Genomic DNA, 21,706 nt, shown 5'->3' with positions numbered 1-21,706 from the left:
TTGCCTCGTTTGCAGTCCTTTCTTTTCATTTAGTTCACAGCTGTGTTTATCACTGTGTGTCATATTAAGTTTGTGTGTGACTGAGGGTGTGTGCTTGTGTGTATGGGCCAAGCTCCACCACTGTTCATAGCCTCTGGAGGAACACAGTGTTGCAAGGACAATCATAAATAAAGCCACACCTAACCACATTTTTAACAGAGCTTATCGATTTGAAATGCTAATATACCATAAAGGTTGTGATTTGGAAGAAGCCCAGTTTCTAAAAGTAAGAATGTAAATTAGAGTCAGTAAGCGGATAACATGTTGAAACACTCATGTTGTAATTATCTGCAGTAAATCATACCTGCAAGTTTTTCCTGGCATATAAAGCTTTAGTAATTAAATGTTCTGGTCCATCATAAAATGGCTTTTCATAAATTTTACTGAGTTCCTCGAGTGGATAATTTTCTGACACATGCTGTAAATATTTGTACACTGATCTTGTTGTCGTGTTGTTGGCTCAGTGCTCGGTGTACTGAATTTAAAAAGAGAACTGTGACTGTGAGGGCAGTGGTTGTCCTGGACTGAAGCCAAATCATAGTTCCTGCAAGAAGACAAATCTTAGCTCCATGAGAAGAGCAGACTGCTAATAATAGCAAGCTTTCTTTCAGCAACAGAGGGAGGAAACCAAATCAAGCAGTCCTCATACTGAAGCCCATATGTCAGTGTAAATGTAATATCCCATATCACTGTGGCTGTGGTGATAGTGCAGAAATATTGCATTTTATATTTTCAGTCAACTCTAAAGAAATAGATAGCCAGAGAGCTTCAACAGTACCTCAAATGGTTTAACTTTGCTGCTTACTGAAGCGTACTTCTAATTCACTGCATCAAGGTGAGAAGTTTAACCAAAGGAAGTAAAAAGAGAGAAACACTTCCAGTCACTGTTGAGCTGCTCTTTTATTTCGAGCAAGCTGATAAATGATGTTGATTGTTGTAGAGTGTTAATTCTGTTAATGCAAAACAGCTTTAGTTTGCAGGTTCAGTAAGTGATAAATACTACAGATTAAATTCCAAAAGGAGGTGTGATGAAATAAATGGTTATGGTAGAAGAAGACATTTCCTCATACATAACGTTCCTTCCAAAGCCATTATTTTCATGAGTGCTTTATCAAGGCTATGGCGTGGGCACTCACTAGGAAAGGAATAAGGAGGCTATATAACGCTTAATGCCTCTGTGAGCGCTTGTGTGTGTGTGTTTGCGTGCATATGTGTGTGTAGTTTATAAAAAACAGTTGAGAAAATCAGGATGATAATAGCTGGAGAGCATGCCTGAACTGGCTTGTGTGTTGTCCTTTTTGGGGGAAAAGAGGCACAAACTCCCTCTAGTTAATGTTTTCTAACCCAACATGTAGTGTCCACATCTTTGACCGACCAATTTAACTCCACAGAAAAAGGAAGAGGCTGGCTTTTTGCTTATTTTGAGTTATATTTGAGATAATAATAAAGCTTGAACAAATTATATAAACCACAGTTATTCCATAGCACGATCACACCTTTCTTATATCTGAAGGTTTTTCAGCTTTAGCCAGGAAATGAAAGCAGTCATTTAAGACTGACAAAAGCTGATTTCTTCATTAAAACCTAAGAACATTTTTTGACATTATTCAGCAAATCCCTGTATTATTGTAACAAGGTTAACAAACTGTTTTGTGCTTGACTTCCTGCTGCCTGGGGATATCCTCAGACGCCTTGGTTGATGATGACGTTCAAGGTGAACATATTCTGGTTATCGTTTGACATCACTATCATCTTCAGTGTATTGTGTTTGCATGATGGTGCTGCATGTGGACATTTGTTTTTTGTTTGGTCTCCATCAAATACTCGTCGCTGGTCAGTTGTTGTTATTTCTACCATTTGTGTATATATTGTGGTGATGTGTCTTGAGATGGCATGCTCCTTTGTGGTTTAAACAAGCAGCAACCTTCAGTGTGACAAAGTGAGGCCTATGTGTGAGTGACAGAAACAGAGTTTCTCCCGTGTGTAATTGAGGTGTGCACCAAAAGCCAAGGAAACCCAATTAATCCCACATTTTTTTGCATAATTACTCATGTTTACATCCTGGAACAAATACCAGTTCATATCTATGGCTACTTTCTTTATTCTTTACAACTATCTTTATGGGGAGTACATTTTTAATGAGTTTTGATTACATTAAGGCTAAGATTTAGGCATAATTAAATATAATTAGAGGCTGGCTGAATTGACTGACACATGGGCACACTGTGGGTAGGGATCAACCGGCAACCTCCAGTCTCAAACTATGAAGCTCATGCGGAAGTGTTATAAACTGCAATTCATCGAGAATTCGCTTGAGGCTGGCTGCAGAAACACCGGAAACCACTTACACACCAATTCAAAAAGACATTCTTTGCAGCATTAATAAACATGTTGACAGCCTGGTTCAAAAAAATTTTTCTAACGCAACGGTTCAGAAGATATTAAGATTTGAAGTTTTTGCCCAAATAAGGACATGACTGACTGGACTCCCGGACGGGAACACATAGCTGTTGGCTAGGAGGCTCAAACTCCGCCCCTTTACGTCACACTCTGGTTGATTTCCGCATTTCCAATATGGTTACTGCCGTCGACTGGCTTCAAAACAGCGTTCAGGAACAGATGGGTGACGTCACGGATACTACGTCCATATTTTATACAGTCTATGGTAGGGATGCGCCAATGTACGGGTTGAACATTGCTATTGCCCAGTCACTTATAGGATAAATTATGATTTGTTTTCATGGTCCAATATGAAGGAAAATGTCAGCAGTTTGGAGGTATAACACCATATCTGAGAAAGACCAGTTTTTAAGACATCATAGCACAGTTTGGCAGGATTTGAATCTGTACAATTGATAAATTTGTATGTAGGTTTTGTCAGGTTTAATTCACATATACCACTCAGCAGGAGCAATGTTAAACCAGCACAGGTTTTTGGACATCAACCAGCACGCAGGGCTGAAGGCTGTTGGTGCTAACTCTGCTAATGGTTGCCACACATAGAAAACCCATTAATGTTACAATGTTACAATGTCATTTAGCAGACGCTTTTATCCAAAGCGACGTACATACCAGAACAAGAACAACACAAGCAAAGATCTAGACAAGAGGAAACAAGATCAGTACGAGTAAAAAAGTGCTTCAAGTCAATTTGGGTGCAGGTACTGCCAAGCAGTGTAAAGGCAATGCACAAAAGTAAATAAGGATTTTTTTTTATTTTTATTTTTTTTCAATATCAAAATAAGGAATATCTACAATGAAGCAACCAAACCATTTAAGACCTTCCATTATCATCATCAACAATGAACTTGTCATCACCACAATAATGACCAAAGTACCAAGTGCTGGGTCACTCCAGAGCTGAACACAGATTCCCAGAGTAGAGCAGGACAGTGCGAGTCAACTGTAGCTGGAAGACACATTAAACATTGTTTACACCCATATTCTGTGATCCATAATTTAGTGATGTTTAATGAATTGTGCTCAATTTTGACAGATTTCTGAGTTTTACCATACCTTTAGACTAGTGGGTACGTCAGAAATTAAATCTCTGTATACAAGTCTGAAAATGCAAATATGGATGACTGCTGCCAGGGTTTAACTGTACAGCTATCACAAGCAGTTGTTTTGGCCTTTGTGCTAGCTGGTGGTCTACTGCTAGCTATTGTTCAGAATATCAGATACACATCGCCTGTAACAGATATCATTTTTATGAGACTTTAAAAACCTCAGCTTTAAATCATGGAAGTTGTGTGACATCTTGTTGCAACTTGCTTCTCCATCTCTCCTGGATGTGTTGCCATCCTCTCAGGTGCTCATTTCCAGGATCTTGTGAGTAGGCAGTTATGTCACACTGCTTTGAGTGATGGTGGCTTGAGCAGACACAAATAGGTTTTTAGTTCCTGTCCTTTGAGCAGAGTTAAAACCAGCTTCTTTCTCCTCTTCTATCTCCTCCTCCCTTCATCTCTTTCTCACTCCCATCATCTCCCTCCTGTATTTATCACCTGCGTCCTCCTTAGATTCTACCTTTCTCTTGTATTTACTTGAGTGCAGCCTTACAGCTCTCACACAGCTATTTGTCAGTGTTTGTGAGCCAAAGTAGAAGGAAATGGGATGATCACACGATCAGGCTCAGCATCAAGCATTCAGCAAACGCCATCCGACAGCCAGACCTTGATATTGTTGCTGTTGGGGGTTTCCTGTCAGTATATATTATAGGATGCTTTTCTCCTTCCTTTTCTCACTTCAGTTTTGCTCTGTCACATTTGTGGTTTCTGTTTTTTTCCGCAGACTTTTATTCGTTACATTGTATCATCTGTCACCTATCCCAGCTCTCATTTCTTTTTTCTCTACCTCCCACCTGCTCCCCTTTTTGCACCGTCATTGGCAGGAAGTCATACCTTCACTCTGTCGCGGAAAAATGGGAAATGAAGATAAATTGTCCCTAATAATGTGCTCATTACGCTCAATGTCCATTTCAGAGCAGAGTGGGATAAAGAAAGAACAGGGGGAGATGGCAAATCTGTGTGTTCTCAATCTCACAGCCTCGCCGCCATGGTACTTTTAACCGCAGTAAACTCTATTTTTACGGCTTTTCTTACTTTTATGTGTAACGATTTTCTGGTGTTTATTGCCAGTTCTCCTGTTTGTTTGGAGAGGGCTTTTTGAGAATTATTTTTGTTGAGGAATGCAGTCAGCTGCATCCATTTAAGTGTTTGTTTCTCCAGAGCAAGCGCACGCCAAGCCGCCACCGCCCTTCATCTAGCCTCTGCCAAGTGTAATCTGTTAAAGTCACAGTGAGAGGGCTGAGGGGGAGAATTAAATGACTATAACGCACCAGGAATGTGGGCCATTCATCCTCAATAGACAGCACTATGTTATTTCTCCCTGACAATTTGCAGATGCTTTTAGAAGTGACTGCAGCTCTTCTATCCAGGGAGCAGAATAGAGAAGACAGACGGATTAGTCTCCTCCTAAGGTTGTTTGAATGTTTCTACGTTCAGGAGTCGGGGTGCTGAGAGCCAGAGATACGCATGAAGGCTCCTGTGCCTGGGAGATTCTGTCCCTCTCACTTGGTCGCAGCTGTGCCAAAAGCACTGTTCGTGTAGCCGGGCTTTACACGGGATGAGAAGTCTCTGGTGGTCCTAGACGGCCTCATTAACCCTCTTTTCATTTTCATCTTTTCTTTCCCTCCCCCCTCTTATACCCTCCCTGGCTTTCTTCTCCGTTGCTCCCGCCTTTTCACATGTCTTCCCAATGCCTCCTTTCTCCTCATTTCCTCAACCTCCTCAAAACCTTTGAAGAAGAGAAGCTGAACTGATTTCCTGCCAAGCTGCAGCTAGTGGCTATTGTGTGTGCTCTGCCACAAAGTGAAAGGCTTTCTAGGCTTTTGAGTGTGCCACTACAGCATCCAGAAGCAGCCTTATTTCATGTTACTCACTTTTAGTCCTTGCCATGCACTACAACATGCCAGCCATTTCACAGCACTTGTTTTGGAAGTTGTCGTTAAGTTTTTCGTGCCCCAAGGCTGTTTGAGTATTTAAACGAATCCATCTAGAAGTGTGGTAGTGTGAATCTGCGGTATTTTGTGGAACTATAACGGTTAATTTAGCAAAAAGCCACAAGAGAGCACACTTACAGCTAAGAGACGTTCGCCCTGGAGTGCCAAACACCCTCTAAGCTGCTCTAAAAGCATTGCATTAAGTGGCTCATTGCTTTTATTAAACAGTGCTGAAGAATAATTTCTTTACAATGGCTGATTGAAATGGCTGGATTTTACATGAGGTAATTTTTAAACAATAGAGGAGCAACCTGAAGGGAGGTGTGTGGTTGGACCAATGTTAAGCCCTGAAATAAAACAATGCAGAGAGGCTCCGTGCTGTCGGGAACTCAGGAGGAAGATGACAGCTTCCTATTGTACCTGTTGCATTAAGTGGAAAAAATTAACCATGGCTTTGTTTTGTGTAGAAATTATTTGGTGGTTAAACCACAACCACAAAGAACAAAACCTTTCATTTTACACTAGAGAAAGGCAAATTATTTTCATTTGGAAGCTGGAAGTTAACCAAACATAGGGATGTGATTCTCCCCATTTGAGACTGTATTTTCTGACCTGATGAGGCGACTCACATGAATCATGGGTATCCATTAAAAACATGTATAACTGTATAACTGTATAAATAATGGACATAGTATCCGTGACGTCACCCATCTGTTCCTGAGCGCTGTTTTGAAGCCAGTCGACGGCGGCAGCCATATTGGTAATGCAGAACTCAACCAGGCAGAGTGTGAAGTAAAGGGGCGGAGTTTGAGCCTCCTAGCCAACAGCTATGTGTTCCCGTCCGGGAGTCACATCAGTCATGTCCTTATTTGGGCAAAAACTCCTAATCTTAATATTTTGTGAACCGTTGCGTTAGAAATAAATTCACCCCCCGTACAGTGTGTGCCGATAGAGAAATTAGCTACGTAGAGCCAAGCTGTTTTTCAAACCAGGCTGTAAACATATTTATTAATGCTGTAAAGAATGTCTTTTTGAATTGGTGTCTATGTGATTTCTGGTGTTTCTGCAGCCAGCCTCAAGCGGATCCTCCATGAATTGCAGTTTATAACACTTCCATCTGACATAACCATTTTTTGAGCCTGGCCAAAACCCAAACACTTACCCTAACAAGAACTGTTGCAACAACACAAGGGTCCGAGAGCCTACAGTTGTGACAATCCTGCAGTTCTTATATTTAGATGAGACAGAGGTTTGAAATCTGTTTACATGAACTGAACAGGTGTCATTTTTGCAATTAAAAGGGATTAAAAAGCAGATCATTATTTCACATTACCTCAATTTGCAGGATAAATGACATTGGATATATATTTGTGTAATGCTAATAGAAGTAGGAATGTTCCTGCTTTTTTTCTGAAGCCAATCACATGACAGTATGAGGGCTAGTCAGGTCTGTCAACTAGTCTCAAGAACACAACCTCAACTTTTTAACTCTTACATTTAGTAAACATTAAAAATTAACATATTATTCTCGAAGGGGTTAGCAAGCTGTTGGACCAGATCCCCATGCCTCCCCCAGAGGTCAACCTGAGTCTGTCTAGATATCTACATCTAAAATCTTCCCTTGCTTCTGCCACAGAGGCCCTCTGCTCCCAGAGGAGGCAAACATTCTTATTTATTAATTTCCTCCGGCACAAACTGTGACAAGAATCCCTCATTTAGCCGGTTCTGCCTGAGCTGATGCAGTTGGAGAAAACCCAAGTGGCGTTTGGAGGCTTGTGAAATGTGCAATGAGCAGTTATTTGCCAACTGTACAGCAGTCCGTTGGGCTTCAAGGTTTAGTGAGCCTCACTGATGGGAGGTTTCATACAAACAGAAACAAAGAATACAATGTTTAGCTTTAAAAAATAACCCTACTGTTCATCTGGGGATGATGTAGACCATCAGACCCTTATAACCAGACTGTAATAAGCTTCATTGGGAGGGCAACGTATGCAGGAGGTCTTTAGCTCTGCGACAAGAGGAAGTGTCCTCACCCACCACCCTAGTAGCATTGAGACAGAGGTTTCTCAAAACTTTAGGTAGCTGTGCTTCCTACATTTTTGATACGAGCAACTTTCCAAAAAGTATATGTGAATGACTTTTTCTAAACCCTTAAAATCCATTTGTCAGCCTTGTTTCTTAATATCTAGATATCAGAACCAGAACAAAACATAAACCTTTAGACTGGAAGCACTTTTACTCCAGAGGTACCATGTACTGAATATTCCTCCCTGTGAGAAAGTGCTGAAGCAGATAGTTGTTGTTTTAGTTTTAGATTTTGAGGTTGGTTGGGTAAGGGAGTGAAGATGATAAATGAACTGTTTGGTCCTGTTTATATGAAAGGACCAGTTGCTCTTTCTGCTGTAATTGTTTCACATTTGGACTGGATCTAAGTCAGACTGGACTTTCTGCGTCATGCCGCCCACACAGCATATTGTTAAAATGACTTTATGTGGAGGAGTTGTAATTGCAGCACCCACCTGTGTTTCTCACCCATGCAAGGTTAGCCTGAGCCTTATTTTGAGAGGCATTTTTCTTATACCACACATTTCTCAGTATGTGCTTTGTCCATGCTCTGATTGGTTCACAGTCTTCTTGTCTGTTGGTTCTAGTTAACATCTATCAGTGCACTATTTAATCTGTCCCTCCATTTATTTCTCTACAGAAACAGATCACAGATTGAAAGCAAAACTTAACAGTGCCAGTTTAAATTATTTCATCAGACGTTTTTTATTTTGAGTCTTAAACTGTTTGAAGACGTGACAGTTGAAAGCTAAATGGCTCTGCATAGCTTTTTAAAGAACATGCATGTTTTTGGTCAAATACATCTTTGTTGAACCTCAGTGTTGTCTGTTTTTAAAGTAACAGAAGACTTAAAGCAACACATCTGGCAATTTTTGTGAGTGCTGGTTCTCTGAAGTTGGCTTTTGTATTCTCTGGCTCTGTATCTTTATAGAGAATATAAAAGAGAATGCTTTAAAGTCTTAGGTTGAGGGGAGAAAATCACTTTGATTAAGACCTAGTTTGTTATTCCAGCCTTTATACTTAAACATTTCCACTTTTCCAATTGATGATAATACATTTTTTTTTATATATTGGACAGAGGTCTATTTTTTGGACTTGATGTAACATTTATCATCTGATACACACAATTAAATGGTTATTTATAAGCTTTTATTATTATTATTATTATTATTATTATTATTATTATTACATCATGGAGCTGTCAAAAAACACATTTTTGAGTTTTTTGCTCATAGAGTCAGACTTAAATAAAACAATGCATGTTATTTACTACCTTGTTGTTGTTTTTTTTGGTAACATCAATGACTATCAGCCTCCAAACATAAGATTTGCTTGGCAGAGGTCACAGAGAGCGTCACATCGCCTTTCATTTTTGGCAGGGTTGTTTTATTGTTTTTATGTAAATGCAGCAAAGGCTTCATGATGCTACAATGACATTAACTTTTACAATAATGAAAGGAGACATGTTGTTTAATATGATTCATTATCAGAGTTTAACATTTATTAAGACTCTTTAAAGCATTTTTTTCATTATTTAATAGAAATGATAGAAAATAAGGAGGGAAGTTTGGAAAAGGAATCCTGCTGTTCAAAAACAGCTTCTCATAAAGCAAACAGATCCAATCCTGTCTCCTGTCTCCTCTTTGTTTTCCACTCTAAGTTTCAGACATTTGATGAATGCTTTTACCCTGAAAGCCAAAGTCATTCAGTCGTTCTCTTATAGCACTCTGACAGGACCAAGGGGAGCTGATTGACACATCTTTGCTCTCACAGGCCTCAAACTTTTGGCACTTCAGTTGTGAGACTATCAAGTAATCACTCCGCCACTTATCCTCTAACCACTGTCTTACTTCTTCAGGAATGCGGAGCTCATATGCCAGTCAGCACAGCCACCTGGGCCAGGAGTTACGGTCAGCCATGTCCCCAGACCGCCACATAGCACCAATCTACGAGGATCGGACGTTCCAGGGCCCACTGTACCGCAGCCCCAGCCACAACCAGCAGGGCACCCTTTACAGGAGTACCTCAGGTTGGTCTGACATTTTTTTAGCACAGCAAAATCCTGCATGCCATCTCAAACACTCATGAAAAGAAAGAACATGACACTATTAGCATTCAATCTGTTAAACTTGGGAGCCATTTTTCAAGTTTTTTAGCACTTTCAAAGGGAGTTCCACAAGGTTCGATTTTAGGTCTGGTTTTATTTACTATATATATATTAACAATATTGTTTTTTGTTTGCCCAACTGTCATGCACATCTGTATGCTGATGACACCGCACTGTATTGTATTGCTGATTCTATTCAACTTGCAGTCGGTAATCTACAAGATTCTTTTAACAACCTGCAAGATACTCTGGATGACTTAAAGCTGGTTCTGAATGCTGACAAAACAAAAGTGATGCTATTCTCCAGAGCCAAATCAATAGAGCACAACTATATAAATATAGTCACAAAAACAGGATTCAAAATTGAAAGAGTCACAGAGTATAAATATCTTGGTATTTACATTGATGAAAACCTAAATTTGAATGTACACATTAATAACCTTGCAGACAGACTCAAACAAAAAATCGGCTATTTCTATGGAAACAGATCTATATTTCCAATGTTTTGTAGAGGGTTGTGGAGGCTGTTTTTATATCAGTCTTGGATTAAGGGGGGGTAATCTACAGAAACGCACCATCCTCAACCCTCAATCGCCTTGACTCCATTTCTCAGTCCGCGTTACGATTTATCACAAGTGACCCCTTTCACACACATCATTGCATTCTGTACAATAAGGTTGGCTGGCCCTCTCTCCATGAAAGACGCAATATCCATTGGAATCTTTTTTATCTATAAAGCTGTTTTAGGAAAATTACGAACCTACCTTACTGAACTTCTTCATTACCCAGACCACTTATATCAGACTCGCACCTCAAACCAGCTACTTTTGCATGTTCCTCGAATTCAGTCAGAACTGGGAAAAACTGCTTGTTGTTTCTCTGCCCCTGACTCCTGGAACAAGTTGCAGCAGTGTCTTGAATTAAATGTACTTTTAACCGTTGGACAATTCAGAAACTTAATTTTTAACCTTTCAACCCGCTCTGCAACTGTTTTAGCTAGGTTAACCTGTGTATATTATTGTATCATTTGTATCATCGGCCCCTCTTATTTTAGTGCTTTTATAGCCAATCCCCAACACCTCCTTTTATTTGTATTATTATTATTTTTGAATTGCTTTTATTTCCAAATAAAAAAAATATCCTATTTGATGACTTTTGATACTCTTGATGCATTGTTGTTTGTTTGTGTTTGTTTTTTAAATGTCACTGTAAATGACTTAATATCATTGTAAATGAGGGTTGCCCCTCAATGATCTCTCGAGTATAAATAGAGGTTGATTGGTTGATTATAAAACAACATACAAGACACCAAGGTTGCAAAAAACAAGATATTTGACATAAAGAAAAAGCCTTTAAAACAACAAGTGTACATCTTTTATAGGCAAAGATATTATTCAAGGTGTCCTGACCTGTGTGATTCATATCTTTGTAGATTCATCTTCATCAGCAAATACGCTAATCAGCTGTCATTATCCATTTTATCAGCATGTACTTGGCTCCTATTACTTTAGCATGAAATGAGTAGAATTCAATAACAGTGAAGGAGAATCTGAGACAGCATATCACATAATACTTCTAATAAAGTAAGGCTTATTTAGAAACTGTGACCCCCCCTCCTACCCTCAGGGACATTCGGAGATAGCATTAATATAAAATTGGTTCCAATGGTGCAAAAAAAAAAACTGTGCTAAAGCTTTGAAACAACACTCAGTGTTTTTGTTTTGAAAATATGTAAAACAGATCTGACTTCAAGTTTTCCCAAACCCACCAGAAATTCCTTTTGGTTGAGTTATTTCCCTTAACCTCTCGCTGTCTCTGTATCTTCATGCAGTGGAGTCATGCAGGTTTTCTAACATTTTCATTTCAAGCTGAACAGAGCACTTTGTTCCCTTTGTCCTCGAATTCTTCAAAGTGTTTTCCACTTCATCTTGACTTGACTCTTGGAGGACACCATTTTTCCGTCCGTCTGCCCTTTAGCCCTACGTTTCTTATGTCTTTCTTTTTCTTGCTTTCTATTTTTCTTTCTCTCCGTCCCTCCTCTCTTCCCCCTTCCCTCCACCGTCAGGCAGAAAAGGGTGAGGCATGAGTTAATAGGCAGGTACTGATATGTCACCCTGCCACAAAGGAGTCCATTACCTGTGTGACACTCTGAGAATGAGAAGAAGGATGGAGGGGGCAGGGGACAGCTTGGTTTTCAACATCCGCAGCCTGCTCACTTGCAGCCCTCCTGATGATGTTGGCATTCTTGTCTCATTATCCTCCTCTTCACGCCTTTCGATACACGCTTAGTTTGCACAGACACACGCTCTCTATTAAGCTTTCTCCTTGGCACACTGGAGATCTGCGTAGACCGATAAGTTAGACCTAATAAATGCTACTGATGCTATGAAAAAGCACATCTTTAATATGTTCATGCCTACTTTATTGAGGAAAAAGGGGGAGTGGGGCAGAGCTGGAGAGAGTGTACGATATTGAGTTTTTATAAGAGCTAGCTCATTAGAAAATCTAATTTGATTCCAGGGATTTCTTTATGTTGTTAAATGAATTTTCAGTGTGCCTCGACCTGCTCTCCACACATTGTGCTGATTATCTTGAAGCTTTCAATGCGCTTTTTCATGCAGGATGGAGCAAGATTTTTATGCTCAGGAGAAATCACCTAGAAGGATATTTGGCAGAAAACAAGAGGGACGTATGGGATGACGGGAACAATAATGCATCAACCTTGGCATTGCCCAGAGATCCAGAGGTTCTGGCCTGATGTAAAATATTTTTTGTGCAAAATATTTGATGTCAATATATCATTATGTCCTACAGTGGCCCTACTGGGAAACAAGATAGATGGAGTAACCTCCAGAGAATTACAACACTTGATCACGTTAGCATTTCTATCTGTGAAACGGACAATTTTAATGAATTGGAAGTTAAGAAAACCAATTTTTTTTTATATTGACAGCTGGCTTAAAGATTATTTGGAACTGATATCTATGGAGCAAGCAGCATCAGCACTTGTAGATCCAGGCAGTGGCCACAGAGGCTCTTTGAATTGTATTTTATCAGTGATAGATAAAAGGCCTTGATGGCTATTCCAAAGATTTAAGTTGTCAATCTACATGAATACAGTCCAGTACTGATAGATTCCTATTGATACTTGAGTTTCAAACCCCATCAATTTTTGAATGATTATGAATGTATACATTTTTTTTCCTTCAATTTTCTATCTCTTTATCACTGAACAGTATTTACCCTCCACCCCTTGCTCCTGAGGGTTGTCCTGTTGTAGGTTATCACATGTTTATTTGTTTGTTTTTCTTTTTTTAGTTTGTGTATCAGTGTGTGTTAGACCTTGTCCAGTCAGAGTTGTGTTGCTGTATTATAATTTTGTGTAATAATAAAAAATAAAAAAAAGAGGGATGTAATCCAAATATTTTCAGGAAAATGTCTTAGTGGAATTAAATTTCAATAGGCCACATCCCCTGACTTTACATTTATTATTTTGTTTTGTCTGAAAGCCTGCATTGTACTGCTTTGCGCAAAGTAAGAGAAATATTTTTATGCTAAAGAAAAATATCCCAGAAAGATCTTTGGCTGAAAACATGAAGAGAGCAATCCGAAACTACATCATGTTGTTTATAAATTGCGTTCCAGTGTCTTTGGCTCTGTCATGTTGCATTTTTGGGAGATAACCATATTGCAGAGAGCTGCTGCTGCCCAACATAGCAGTCCACTGGTGTGAGAAATTGTGTTTTTGGAGCTGCCCCATGAGTTGACGTACTGCTCTCTGGGAGGAGGGAGTGTTTTTGGGTGCACATGCTCAGTCTGCTTGGAAGTCTGATAGAGATCTGACCAGCGCAGCAGTCACACTGCCACAAATCACGTGGCTCTGGTGAGAAGGAGCTTGTTTATGCAGTTCTGTGTTTGTGACCCATTGTGTTAAAGAACTGGGTCATAATATCACTCGAAGGAAAGATGACTGAAGCGAGATGCTGTCAGGCAGAACATTTGACTTTGCCAGGACGGATGACTCCTCTGCATGTTTGTGCTGCTTCCGCTTTGCAAGTGTGTCTCCTACTGTTTTTGGAGCCGGTCTTGGTTTTGCATTTCCTCTCTGCCCTCTTTGGCAAAGTTAGTCTCCGAGTGCAGTGGTGCAAAGGAGCAAAAAGGCGGTGAGGACAGGATTTGTGGATCATTTGAGCAGGTTGTCCTCTTAAAAAAACAGCAGGATCTCTTTGGTTAAACAAATCTCATAAAAAAGCAGCAAGCAAACAGCCTTGAAGAAGAAGAGGAAGAAGAAGAAGAAGAAGACGTCTGCTTTGTGGAACCACGGGAGCTGCGTTTTATCCTAGTCATTAATTGGTTCCAGATTTCAGAATTTGCTGATTCTGACAGAACGGCCGCTTGTTTGTATTTTCAGCTTGGTTTAAAGTTGTATGCTGCTGCTGTGCACAGCTCAGAGCTGAGCTGAAAAGGTCTGAAAACTGCTAATCTCCACTAACACAGCTTTGTCGGCTTGCATGTGTGTTTTTTTCCTTTCAAACTTTGTGTCTGAAGTTTTTGTTTTTCGCCCTCAGGTGTGGGAAGTCTCCAGCGGTCGGCTAGCCAGCGCAGTGCCATGATCTACCAAAGAAACAACTACGCTCTAAACACAACAGCAACCTACGCCGATCCTTATCGCACAGCACAGTACAGGCCCTCTGATCCAAACTACACCCGCCAGCCTGTTGTCATGGATGACGGTGCCACACGCTCTCCCTCCATAGACAGCATTCAGAAGGATCCAAGGTAGGCAAAGCTCATATTTTGGTGAAATTGTGCATGTCTGAACCACTACATGGTTAGTAACTAACATAGTGCAGCATGGACTACTTATGCTTACAAGGCATCCCTGTTCTGCTGGGTCAACAGGGGTGTCCTCTTACTATTCAAACATGGAGCCCCCCGGCTCGTCGCATGCAGCTCTAGCCCTTAAGCTTGCTTTACTATGCCTGGCCTTTCAACAATAGATTCTACACATACACTGGGACTGCTGCGTCTGCTCTTGTCGTACAGCCATGTGTAAACACAGAGAGCGGGCTGAACTCTATCATAAACCCCTGACCTTGCACATTGGGAGCTTTGTTTTACCCGCCTGTGTGTTGCTGTAGGGTAACCACTTGATGCGAGTGCACCCCTGGGACCAGCGTTGCATAGGTCCATGCAGGAAGTGCATAAGAGTAAAATTTCCCTGAGAATATTTGACAGGATTTCCGTCTTGGGAAATTTTGTGCAGTATATTTTAGCTCTTACTCTTTGCTCCAATGTAATTAAAAAGGAGTTTTACAAGCCGAGGTTCTTGCTGCACATAATCATAACGTGAGAGCCAATTGCATATCTTTAACACAAACATTCATAATCTCATTTTATTGGTGTATGTAGTTGCAAATGATATTTTCCTAATCAAATAGAAGCCTGGAGATATTTAAATCAAAACAATGCCAGTAAATGTAAAATATTTCAGCCAAGAAATGATGCATGCATCACTTTATTCTGTAGTGTACTGCATACAGAAAGCAATAATCGAAGTGTGTGGGTTGTGATATAGAACTTGAAGTAACTTCCTTGACTTATCTGTTTGCCATGAGCTGCTCAAGTGCTTTTATGGAGGGAAACTCTGCTGCAGTTTTTCAATGAAACAGCTTTGTCCCTGCCTCTGTGGTTGCGCTGATACCTCACCAATCCCTCCACACACACACACACACACACACACGCACGCACACACACACACACACTCACACACTCTCTTCTCTGTAATTGTAGGGAGTTTGCTTGGCGTGACCCAGAGCTGACAGAGGTGATCCACATGCTGCAGCACCACTTCCCCTCAGTGCAAGCCAATGCAGCTGCCTACCTGCAGCACCTGTGCTACGGCGATAATCGAATTAAAGCGGAGGTAGGTACTGAGCCGATAATCCCATGCTTTGTTTGAATGTAATAATATTTATCACACACTGTGCAAACAAACATTTGTCGGTTTCATTCATGGGTGTTACTTCTGTGGCTCTGGCTATCGGCTCTTTTGGATTCGATGGCAGTGACTCATTAAATTAATTGCTGAAGTCTTGGAACGGGGCAACACGCTAAAAATAGACCCGGTCCTTCAACAAGAGAGAATGAGATTAGCCGGAAGATTAGGCTCAGACTCTTGTTTGTTACTAAAACTAAACGTAGGGAATAATGTTGCTAATCATCTCTCAGTGTTGAGAAACACTGTGTGGAGGGTCCACCATTAACCATGTCGGGTTGTGGACTTCCTTGAACTATTCCATAGACTTGAATGTCATAAGAGGATAAATCCCATGAGCTCTGATAATTCCATGTCTCTTCTACTTATTCCACCTCTAGGGAAATCTGCTTGATATGGACTAAAAATAAAAACTCAAATTTCTTCACAACAAATCTGATTCAAAATTGATAATGATTCTACATTGCTGATTTTTACCATCATTTGGCAGCTATGTCCCTGCTCCCTCCCTACCATACATAGTTTTCCCATTCAGCTGTGTGCCTCTGTTTGAGATGCTGGAATAAATTAGCCAATGCTTTTTAGTTGTTGCAGACTTTAGAAAAACTTTACAGCTGAGGCTAGTTTGCTTGAGGCTGGACCACTTCCAGACAATTGTTGAGCATTTATTTGGAACAAACTGCTCAGTTTTAAGCACTTGAGCATTCAGGAGTAGAATGATACCACTTTAACAAACATGATTTCCAGAACCTCTACAGTTTGATTGACGTTTTTTCTGCTTCTGATTGAGATGAATAGTTTCATATCTCTCATTAGGATGAATTGCATTACACTGTTTTTGGTTATATAAATTTATCTCATGATCATTCTGCAGTATTACATACATCCATGTCATCCTCAGTTTTAGTTCTAGTTACAATTTTTTAGTATTAAAAAATCTCTGGTCTCAAACTATGAAGCTCATCAAGAATCTGCTTGAGGCTGGCTGCAGAAACACCGGAAACCACATGGACATGAATGGGAAAAAGACAATCTTTACAGCATTAATAAACATGTTTACAGCCTAGTTCAAAAAACAGATTGGTTCTACGTAGCTAATCTCTCTATCGGCACACAATGTGTGGGGGGTGAATTTTTCTCTAACGCAACGGTTCACAAGATATTAAGATTACGAGTTTTTGCACAAATAAGGACATGACTGACTTGACTCCCGGTCGGGAACACATAGCTGTTGGCTAAGATGCTCAAACTCCGCCCCTTTACGTCACACTTTGCCTGGTTGAGTTCCGCATTTCCAATATGGCTGCCGCCGTCGATTGGCTTAAAAACAGCGTTCAGGAACAGATGGGTGACGTCACGGATACTACGTCCATATTTTATACAGTGAAATATCTGATAGGAAATAAGTAACTGACGTAAAACAAGTCAAGGAGAAACCTATGCTGTCCCAGACTCTCAAGGAAATTAGATTGAGACCCCCTTCCAATTTAGTGACATGCATGGACAAGTTTTGTGACCCTTAGGCTAGCAGAGTGAAGGGGAGAACAATAAATAACTAGAGGTTAAGATAAGTTTGGACTCTCTAGTAGGCTATGTCATTGGCTCAAAGACCTATAAAAGGTCTTGGTCAACAGCACTCTGGGAGTCAGCAGATTTGCAGAGCTGTTCTCCCAAGCATTCCGGGTGCTTGTTCGATACTGGTATTGTTTTCTTGTAATAAACGTATTACTATGCAAGCAAGCCAGTGTCACAAAGATTCCTTCTGCATCTACCCATCATGGGCGGTCAAGATAGGACAACAGTCTATGATTAACACACATAGACCAAGATGTGATGGTCTTGAGCCCTCAAGACACATTCACCCTGCTCTCTGCATAAATCAATGATATAAAGACACAAACAGTACCAGATGAAAGTCCTTGATTCCATCCTTTTCCTTTCTTTAAATGTTAAAGGTCAACCTCATTCTTTTCAAGGTGATACATTTTTATGAGAGACTTTGAGGAATGATAGGAAGTCACAGCAAAAAATGACTGAGGCATGAGATATGAAGGATGTTTTTTCTTACGTGCCAAATGTCATCACATCCTAAAATTAATACTGCTGGATGAATCACAGGAAGCCTATTTTGTTGGAGTTATTTCCTCGCAGTATACTTGATTATTTTCTCCAGATGAAAATGTAAATTTAGTCTTTCAAACTGTTATCTCCTGAGGCCTTCTTTAGGATTTTAGATTAGCATTACTTTTCTAAATAAAAAAAAGTTTTAGCTGATATGAACAAATTGTAGTTCCTCCTTTCAGTGAGTAGATGCATGGTTGCAGGGTCCACAGTTTATACCCTGAGACAAAAGCTGTTTGTAGTTAGAATATCTGCTTTAAAAAGTGAGTGATCTCATTCACATTTGTCCATAGGTGTGTCGACTTGGAGGGATTAAATATCTGGTGGACCTGCTAGACCACAAAGTCCTTGAGGTTCAGAAGAACTCTTGTGGAGCTCTGAGGAACCTGGTTTATGGGAAAGCCATGGACGAGAACAAGACGGCTGTGAAGAATGCAGGAGGGATCCCAGCTCTGCTTCGCCTGCTGAGGAAGACTGTGGATGCAGAAGTGCGGGAGCTCGTCACAGGTAAGACTCAGGAAATAGAAATATATAAACTGTGAAGTGAATTCTGAGCTTGGTGGTTTTTCTCCCTTAAAAACGCTACAACTCCCACACATCAACCTAAAGGCTTATAGTATGGTATTGTTAATTTAATACCAAAATGTGTTTTGATTTGTAAAGATTGCTTGATTGACTAATTTATTCTTTGAGCACAGTTATCCAGCACCTCCTTTGTTCACTATTTTATTTTGAAATACTGTATCAGGTCTTTGGCAGATCAGTTGTAAGGTTACATCAGGACAGGAACAGTTTAAAGAGTAGCTGAATTATTAAAACAAACCTGAGGGCGTTTCATGAGAGTTAGATAGGTACAACATTGTGTTTGTTTGCCTGTTCATGACTTGTGTTGTGCTCTGTGAATGCAGCTCATGTTTTCTGGTAGTTATGCTCAACTGTACAGTGTTGACCGACAGATTAGGCATCAATTGAAACAGTCTGACTACAAAAGTTTAACAGCTGTCTACATGATGAGATTATGATTGTCGTAGTATCTGTGTCACACTACTTTTACATCATTCAGTAGAGTAATTGCAACTGTAGATATGAACAGTTGTTTGGGGATCAGTTTGAACTAGGGATGCACTCAATTAATCGATTATCGATTAATTGATTAAGAAATTACTCAAAACACGCATTTTTGTTTTAAATTTTCCGTCATGTGGAACGTGGTCTCATATTACACTCAGCTATCAGGGAGGTGTTTTAAGTTTAAAGCATGTTTGGATGTGAATCAGCTGTTAAAGGTGTTACGCACAGCGGAGACGCTCAGCTGCGGCTGCGGCTGAGTGACAGGTCTCCGCTTTTTAAAGAGGATCAATACGCAACTGCTGCCAACAATGACACAAAGGTTGACAACTTTAAACAGGACATTTCCACCTTTAGATACAAATGCAACAGACTGGTGGGAATTGCTAGTATGCTATGTTTGCAGACCAGCAACATCAGAGCTGTCTGGACTGCTTATGACCCGGTTGTGCTCCCGGCTGACACCTGACCGAATACACATGTTTATTTTTCTCAATAAGAACGAGTAGACAGAAAACTGGACTCTGTGAGTCTTAAGTACTTTTCTGTTAGTATTATGAGCCTTCACTTTATAAGATTATGTCCTCTGAGAATATTTTTATGAGCCTGATCATTGATAATCAGTGTTAAACATGTACCCGTATTCAATACTGTCAGTTATATTCATTTTGTTGCCCTAGAAAATAAAATTTTGGTGGAAAAAACGAATTTGGCTTTGTTTTTCACCTAAGAATAGTATATGTATTATTGATTAATCAATAATTGATCAATAACATTTCCAAAAATCGATCACGGAAAATACTTAAAATGTACAACCCTAGTTTGAACTAAAAGCCAAAATTACCTTATTGTTGTATTTCTGACAAGAAGAAATGAATATGAAATTTATCTTAAAATGTCAATCCTTGATATCAACAATCCAATTTCTCTGCATTTAAGAAGAACATTTCTTGTAGTCAAACTTTATGAAAAAATAAAATCTACCTCTTTTTTTACTCTTTGTTTTTTTAAGTTTCATTTTTGCATTTATCTGATAGGACAGCTAAAGAGAGAAAGCAAATGTGGGGAGTAGAGAGCAGGGGAAGACAAGCAGCTAATGCTTGATGCCGGGAGCCGAAACAGCAACCACTGCAACAAGGACTATATCCTCTATAAATGGGGCATGTGCCTAAACCTCCAGTCCAAATGCACCCTAAAGCGCTCTCTTTTTTTAAACAATTAAAGCTCCTTATATGTCATGGCAAGGTCATTTAGACCTAAAAACAACCTGCTATTCATTTCAGCACCCAGCCTTCATCAAGGTTTCAACTCCTCTGTGAACTTGTGTTGCCACAAAATTTGAACTTGTCAAAAATAACATTCATTCACGCTGAATTGTAATTTCCACTGGTAAAGCTAAATCACTTTGAGTCAGCTCTGTTGATTTAATGTTAAAAGCTCTTTCCATAGTCAAGGAGGATTTTCCCTAAGTTGCTGCCACTACTGCTGTCGCTCCTTCTTATGATAAAAGCAAAGACATGAAAACACATTTTCACAGCATCATTTTTCTGTTACTTGGGCTGCAGAGAGCTTTAGCCGCCTTACAAACAACTGTCTCTTACAGTCTGCTTGTCAGTCTCCTCCTCTGCATTACGCTGGGTTCTGCTCCGTAGTATCTGTGTGTCGTCTAAGCTCTGCAAACAGGGTTTAAATCCATGTTGTTTAGGCTCAGGGTGGAGCACTACAGAAATAAGCAAGCTAAGACATTTGGCTCCCAGGTGGCTGAGTCAGCTGTTTGCGCTCTGCTACAGCCCCCGCTGTAACACAGTTTCATGTTACAGTCCAGCAAACCCCCAAAGGAACACAATACAGCCTGAGTATCAACACAGCACGGTGTGTAAGATTCCTTTATTGTTTGGTAGGAGATTGTAATCAGTTTCCTTTTGTGATGAAATGTTTCTGTTGATGAAAACATACAGTTGGGGGAGATTTCATACCGACTCTTTTCAAGGTGAAGTTAGCAAGAATTAAACAACACCATAGTTCCTTCTTCTTGAACTTCACTTGGATTTCTAAAGGTTGTGCAGACATGTGTTGCTCAGTCAGAGTAAGCACCTTTAATGTGAGCTCTGTTGAAGTTTCCCTCTTTCATCTACAAGCCTGCTGTGGCTAATTGTGAGTGCAGGCCCCAGGATAAGGAGCAATTAGAGAAGGTCAGCGGTGCACCATCACCTCTGGTTAATTACAGCTGATGAGAACAATCCACATAAAGAGCCTTCAGCTGAATGACAAGGGCGTCCCACAACGACGCTTAAAACGGAGGAGACAGAAATCATTCACTCACCCGCAGCACCTTTCTACTTAAAACTCTTTTAAAGCTGCATCAGTGTTTTTGTCAAGGCCAGTGAGGAAGTCAGTCAGGTGTTTGATCTACAAGAGGCTTTGTGGCTCCCATTGTGTCTCTGGCTCCGGCCAGACTCATCTGGGAGGTCCAGGTGTCACCTGTGCTTCATTGGAACTGGCTGCAAGAACAGGCAGCCCCCCCCAAAGCTCCAGGTCAGAGGTCATGTTGTGGGGACACACAACAGAATGAGCTCGGCTCCCTTACCTGCCTTGTCCCCCAGCAGCTGTTATGGTTATTGCTCTGTCCTCATAACAGTTTTCAGATCAAAAGGCTGAGGCGCACAGAACTGCCAACAGCTTCGATGGTGGGGAACACCTGAACTGACAGGAACTCACATGCACACAAACAAAAACACGCACACACACGCTCTGTGTTAGATAGTATCAGTCTTACTAATATCATTGTGTTTGGAGCTTTCGAGAGTTT

The 21,706-nt window shown here is 40.3% G+C and overlaps 1 protein-coding gene across 3 annotated transcripts in view; it reads left to right on the top strand.

The window, feature by feature from the left end:
• The window catches only part of LOC117820614 (plakophilin-4-like), a 105,654-nt gene that overhangs the window by 63,324 nt on the left and 20,624 nt on the right, over positions 1 to 21,706 (top strand). For all 3 annotated transcript variants that reach the window (XM_034694444.1, XM_034694445.1, XM_034694443.1), the window contains 4 exons: positions 9,462 to 9,632; positions 14,279 to 14,489; positions 15,504 to 15,636; positions 18,123 to 18,336. In XM_034694444.1, the coding sequence (XP_034550335.1) occupies positions 9,462 to 9,632; positions 14,279 to 14,489; positions 15,504 to 15,636; positions 18,123 to 18,336 (729 nt within the window). The remainder of the gene's footprint in view (positions 1 to 9,461; positions 9,633 to 14,278; positions 14,490 to 15,503; positions 15,637 to 18,122; positions 18,337 to 21,706) is intronic.

This window comes from Notolabrus celidotus, chromosome 10 (genome assembly GCF_009762535.1).
Source record: "Notolabrus celidotus isolate fNotCel1 chromosome 10, fNotCel1.pri, whole genome shotgun sequence".
Lineage (NCBI taxonomy): Eukaryota > Metazoa > Chordata > Actinopteri > Labriformes > Labridae > Notolabrus > Notolabrus celidotus.
The sequence above is the reverse complement of the archived record's forward strand: the minus strand, read 5'-3'. Positions and strand labels throughout refer to the sequence as shown.